General features: G+C 39.8%; 1 protein-coding gene across 2 annotated transcripts in view; it reads right to left on the reverse strand.

Annotated features, from left to right (window-relative positions):
• The window catches only part of FAM91A1 (family with sequence similarity 91 member A1), a 27073-nt gene extending 22029 nt beyond the window's left edge, over positions 1-5044 (reverse strand). The window contains exons 1-5 of one of the 2 annotated variants that reach the window (XM_035891568.1): positions 4843-5044; positions 3689-3773; positions 2827-2978; positions 1870-1927; positions 33-100 (exon numbers count right to left, since the gene is read on the reverse strand). In XM_035891568.1, coding sequence (XP_035747461.1) covers positions 33-100; positions 1870-1927; positions 2827-2910 — 210 coding nt within the window. In that variant the 5' untranslated portion in view covers positions 2911-2978; positions 3689-3773; positions 4843-5044. The remainder of the gene's footprint in view (positions 1-32; positions 101-1869; positions 1928-2826; positions 2979-3688; positions 3774-4842) is intronic. The other variant, XM_035891567.1, reaches the window with a different exon arrangement.
• Between the last annotated feature and the right edge of the window lie 217 nt (positions 5045-5261).

A 5261-nucleotide genomic window follows, 5' to 3' on the forward strand; every position in this document is an offset into this window, starting at 1 on the left:
GGGGGGGGAGAGGAAATTAAAGACAAACTTACTTTTGAAGATCTACATTGGTTCATTAGATCTATATACTGGTTTCTTCCTATACCAAGGAGTCTTAGACCTGAAAGATAAGGTTTTATTTCTCTTAAAACAGGTTTAATCTGAAGATACCTAAAACATTCTTCAAAGAATCACACCTACTTCTGTAATAATAGTTACTCTTTCTTCCCAAAATAAAAGGATAGTTATAGGAGCTAAATTCAGTTAAAACTGAATTTGACAGAGAACCACTTGCATCTACAACCAGAATCCATCCTCATTCATTGACTATGTACAGGTTAAAAAAAAAAACCCTACCTCATATCTCTCCCGTCACAGGATAGCAGGGAAAAATCCAACCCCTTCCTCTCCTACACTCACACCAACAGGTAATAACTATGCTTCAAATTAACAGAACTAAAGCAGTACCAGATCTTGGTCAATAGTTTTTCTGCCCCTAATAAATCCCACACCACGCACTGGATTGGAACTCTAAACCAAGAATTAGAGTATAAAAGGCCACATAAGCCTCTAAGGAAGATTTAAGATCTAGTTGAGTTAAATCGAATCAGAATTTAATACTATAACTTCTAGCCTTCGACCATTAAGGAACTATGAACAGATACTGAAAAAGTACTCATTAGTTTTAAAATTAAGACCGAACATGTGTTAAGTCCAGCTTTCTAGTTTGACACACTAGTTTTTATGATGTTAATAAAGATGTTTAACTTAATTATACCTCAGCAACTGACCTACAGCTGCTGCTAAAATAACAGAATTGCTAGGAAGAAAAAAAACAGAGAATCCTTTCCTCTCTTCATACTCCCAAGTAACACTAGATTTCCACCAAGCTACATGGCGCTGAATAGAAAAGTTTTTCCTGATCTGTTTTCCCAGTGTGAACATTACACAGAGGCAAATTAGTACCATTAACTGACAATATCCTTTTAAAAACAAAACCAAAAACCCAACTGTTTTCAAAAGCTACAGGCTACTCCTTACCCGACTACACACAATCCTCAAAGGGAACTATAGAACCATAGGGACATGGTTTAGTGGTGGGACGGCAGGGTTAGGTTAAAGGTTGGACTTGATGATCTCAAAGGTCTTTTCCAACCAAAGTGATTCTGTGAAATACATACAGAATCTGAGGAATGAAGTCTTCAGCTATGAATAACTTCTCAGTGGCAGGTTTGATTAACACCCTCCCTATGCCAGCAGTTTGCATTGTCCTCTGTAAGACCTGTCAGTAGGTTAATTGCTCTTACTCTGTTCTCCTCCATCAGGTTCAATATTTTTGCTTTCCTGATCTCCCCAGCTCATGCCCACAACAGTCTAATAGAAAGCACCTGGCACAATAAAACACCTGGCACATCCAGGAGTGTCATAAAATACTAGATTCTCTTTTCTGGTACATCATCCCTCCATCCACACTGATGCTAATTCACAGGAGTGTCAACAGCCTTTCAGTGTCTTCCCAAAGCTTTCTGCCTAACACATGCCAAAAAATGCACTAGGAAAGGTCCAGCAGCTCAGCTTGCTGATGCACAATGGCCAGTAAGACTTCCCACCCAGAAGTCCAAGCAAATAGGAATGCAATACAAGGAAGGACAGAAGCTGCACAAGATTTTGCACCATGCTTACGTGTACTCAAACTAGCTAAATCCCACTGCTGACCATACGGACAGAACTCTGTCTGGAGAGCACACGCTCCTTAGTATCACTATTTAAATGCTTCTACACCTTTATTCACATGCTTATGTTCAAGCAAACAGATGCCTGCAAAACCATTTTCAGAAGCTCCTTATTCCCAACTCACTGAAAGCAGTAACACAACTAGGTAATACTTACAGTCAGCAGCAGTGAAGTTGGGTAATGAATCATAGCTCTTTTCACTGTTCATTATATCCTTAAAAAGACAAGAAAACTTAGTTGCAACAAGAAAGTAGTTGTTTCAGAGAAGCAAGTCCAAAACTCTGCCTGCCTTTTTTTTTTTTTAAAGAAAAAAATGACATTAAAACAAATCTGTTAAAGTCAGTTACCTTATCAAACTTAGCAATTACTTGATTAATCATTACACAATAAGTTAAATACATAAGAGACTTCTGTTTAATGTAAGCTTCAAAGAAAAATGCTGATTGACAGAATAATAAAGATAAAATCCTGTATCTGTCTTCACAAAAAAAAAACCCCAGCACACGGAATTGCTAACAGTAATAACAGAATAAGCTAACAACTAATCCGTTATGTCTGCAATCACTATACACAAAATAAAAAAGCACTTCTGATATCCAATGAAAATAAAAGAAGGTTGCCAGAGTGCTGACAGAAAACAGAACTACCTTTGTTCTCATAGAAAAGGATCTGCTTCAAGCTTTTGAAAAAGCTTCTAATATGGTTAAGTGTCCTTTTTGAAAGAGAACAAAAAAGAAAATAATCCTTCAAATGTGCTGGGTTTTAAAAATGGAAATTCTCTGTGGTTTATTAATCTAACAGAATGAGCTGTTTCTTTTACAGTTTGAAGTGAAGAGTCAACCTCAAACACCAGAAGAAAAAGCCTGGCCTCAGAGTGAGTCCCACCCTGTTCCCCATGACAAAGTCCAGCTCTGGAAAGGTTTATGGAAGCAGAAGGGAAAAAACTGCAGGTACAAGTAATTCCCTAGAGAGCTTCCTTACTGTTTCCTTACTTGTCAGCATATCCTACCCAAAAGAAAACAAACTACATGACACTGCCTCATATGCATTACAGGGCCATCACCAACATCTAGGACAGAAAACAATGTATTCTCGCCATGGTTTTGTACTCACCTCCATTATGCCCGTGTAATATGAAAACGGTGTTACTCTCAGACCTTTGACCATGATGTCAGACAAATGATAGGGGTACAACATGAGATGATCTCGACTGTATTTTAACAGATCCTCATAATATTTACGTTCGTCTTTCTTGACATGCTTAACTACAAGAGGAGAAAAAAAAGGTCACTGTTGTATGAAGTCCAATTTAAAAAAAAGGAAGTGTTACAACAGAAGAATTAAAAATAGTATAATAGCAATTGACAGAAAACGAAAATAAAGGAGTAATGCAGGGCATTCAGCATCCAAGTATTTCTACATATGATACAAGTACTCTCAGAGCCTTTAAGGATGACATTAGAACAGAGCAGATTTATTTTACAGGTTACCAGGAAGTGGCCCATTGAGACAAAACTGATGCAGCCTGTAGCAAATTATCTTTTAATCAGTGAAACTACTATCTACTTTGGGAAGACGAATGGGTACCGTCAATGGAAAATAAATTGAAAGTCTGCAAGCAAGTCATATCCAATAGCTCATGAGAGTCAGGGCCACTGTCTGCATCTCATCTACTGACAGGCTTTTATTATTAATCAAATCCTCTGTTAACATCTCTTAATTTCTTGGAAAAGGGCGGCATAACTACAGCAGGATGAATTCATCCTCAATAACCTTAAAGACTGCTTCACTAGAAAAAGCTGTCAGACAGACTCAAAAGTCAAGACTTTTCGTCGTGTTTATCATTTAAAAGTATTTGTTTTCAAGGAAGGAGGGACATTCGAACAGGGTTAGTTCTTGCAGTTTTACAGTAAAGATAAGCTTCCACACAGAATAATCAGGCAGCAGTTAGAAGTTACTTAGCTTCTTTACTCACCTAAGTTATTCCGGTATCGTAATTGATTGCGGATGCTGTAGAGTACAACCTGCCTTTCATATTCCCTCTGAGAGTTTCCAAGACCCTTGAAAACATAAAGGCCTTTTAGTTGACATGCACAAAACCCCTTTTAGTTAAACCAGTGCAAAGCATCCTATGAGGAAAGATATTCAGGCAGTTGTCATCGCTCAGGGAGTCCCCCAGTTCAACACAGTGATAGCATCTTTAGTCTCTGTACGAGGTCAAAAGTATCTTCAGTTAAATAGGTCTCTCTACACAGGGTGCAGATTTAAGCAGTAATCTTTAGATTTATTTATTTTTTTCCTCGTGCTGTTCTGATAAAAAAGGGAGCATCTAATTCTCAAAGCAAAGGTTTTAAATCTTTTAGAAGTCATGAAGCATCAAGCATTTTACCAAGCATTCAGCATCTTGCAGCCTTGAAGAATTACCCACAATTAGTGTAGCATAAACCAAGCATGGTGAATGACATGTGAGGCTTCAACTGCTGCACTTAAGAAGCTTATAATACAAAATAGAACAAAACAGCTCAAGTTGTAGCTTCACACAAGGCAATCAAGTGATCTTAGGTCACAAGATTAAGGCATAAGCACAGCACATCACTTGATTATCATGAAAGAAGATAAAGAGAGCTTTGGTTGCTGCTTTAAATGCCTTATTTCAAAAACTGCCCCCTCAAAATTCTTCATATTACTCTTCTACTCTGCATCTGCAACACGCAATCTGTTGGGGGTTCCCCCCCCCCCTTGATGCTCAAAAAAGATCCTTAGACAAAAAGGATATGCAGGATATATATGCATATATGGGATAAACAAGTTGCATACATACCGCAGAATCAGGTATTAGAAAAGAAACACCTGATATCACAGATAGGGTCCATAACTAATTAAATATCCATAGAGGGATCAAAGTATTTGCTCCAAGTACAAAAATATTAGGGTCTGTTCTAACTCTAAAGTAAACAAAACAGTATTCCAGAAGTTACATTAAAGAAAATAATGCATTCAGTACTGGTATATTTTCTATCCTGAATCACACAGCCAACAGTATGGCACTCAGCTGTGCAGGTAAAGAGAAATCATCATTCATGCCCCTCTAACAGCTCCCGAAATCTCAAACTCAAGGAATTAAATTACTCAGGGCCTGCAGCTGCGACTCATCCTCCCCATCCTTCCTTTGTGCCAGAGCAGGAGTTGTTTTCCAGCATCTGCTTTCACGCCGCGGTAAGACTTTGGAGACGAGAACCTCCGCTCGACTTGACACACACACACACACACACACCCGCTATCAGAGGCCCCTTAACCCCGTCAAATCCAAATTTCATGAGGTTTCTTTTCCCACGAACCGCTGGCTGCAACAGTTCCCTGGCTACCACACCGCAGGGCTGCGCAGGTCTCCGAGGCCCCTGCCCTGGTTCCCCTCACGCTGCACCGGGGTGCGGGGGGGACACCCGCCCGGGCTGCTCTTGGGTCGGCACAGGCGGAGAGAGCTCCCCCCGCACCCCCCTCTGCCCACAGAGGCCCCGCACCACCCCTGCGCCCCCCTCTCCTCGCAG

Source organism: Egretta garzetta, unplaced genomic scaffold (assembly GCF_000687185.1).
Source record: "Egretta garzetta isolate BGI_Z169 unplaced genomic scaffold, ASM68718v1 scaffold13, whole genome shotgun sequence".
In the NCBI taxonomy this organism is placed as follows: domain Eukaryota; kingdom Metazoa; phylum Chordata; class Aves; order Pelecaniformes; family Ardeidae; genus Egretta; species Egretta garzetta.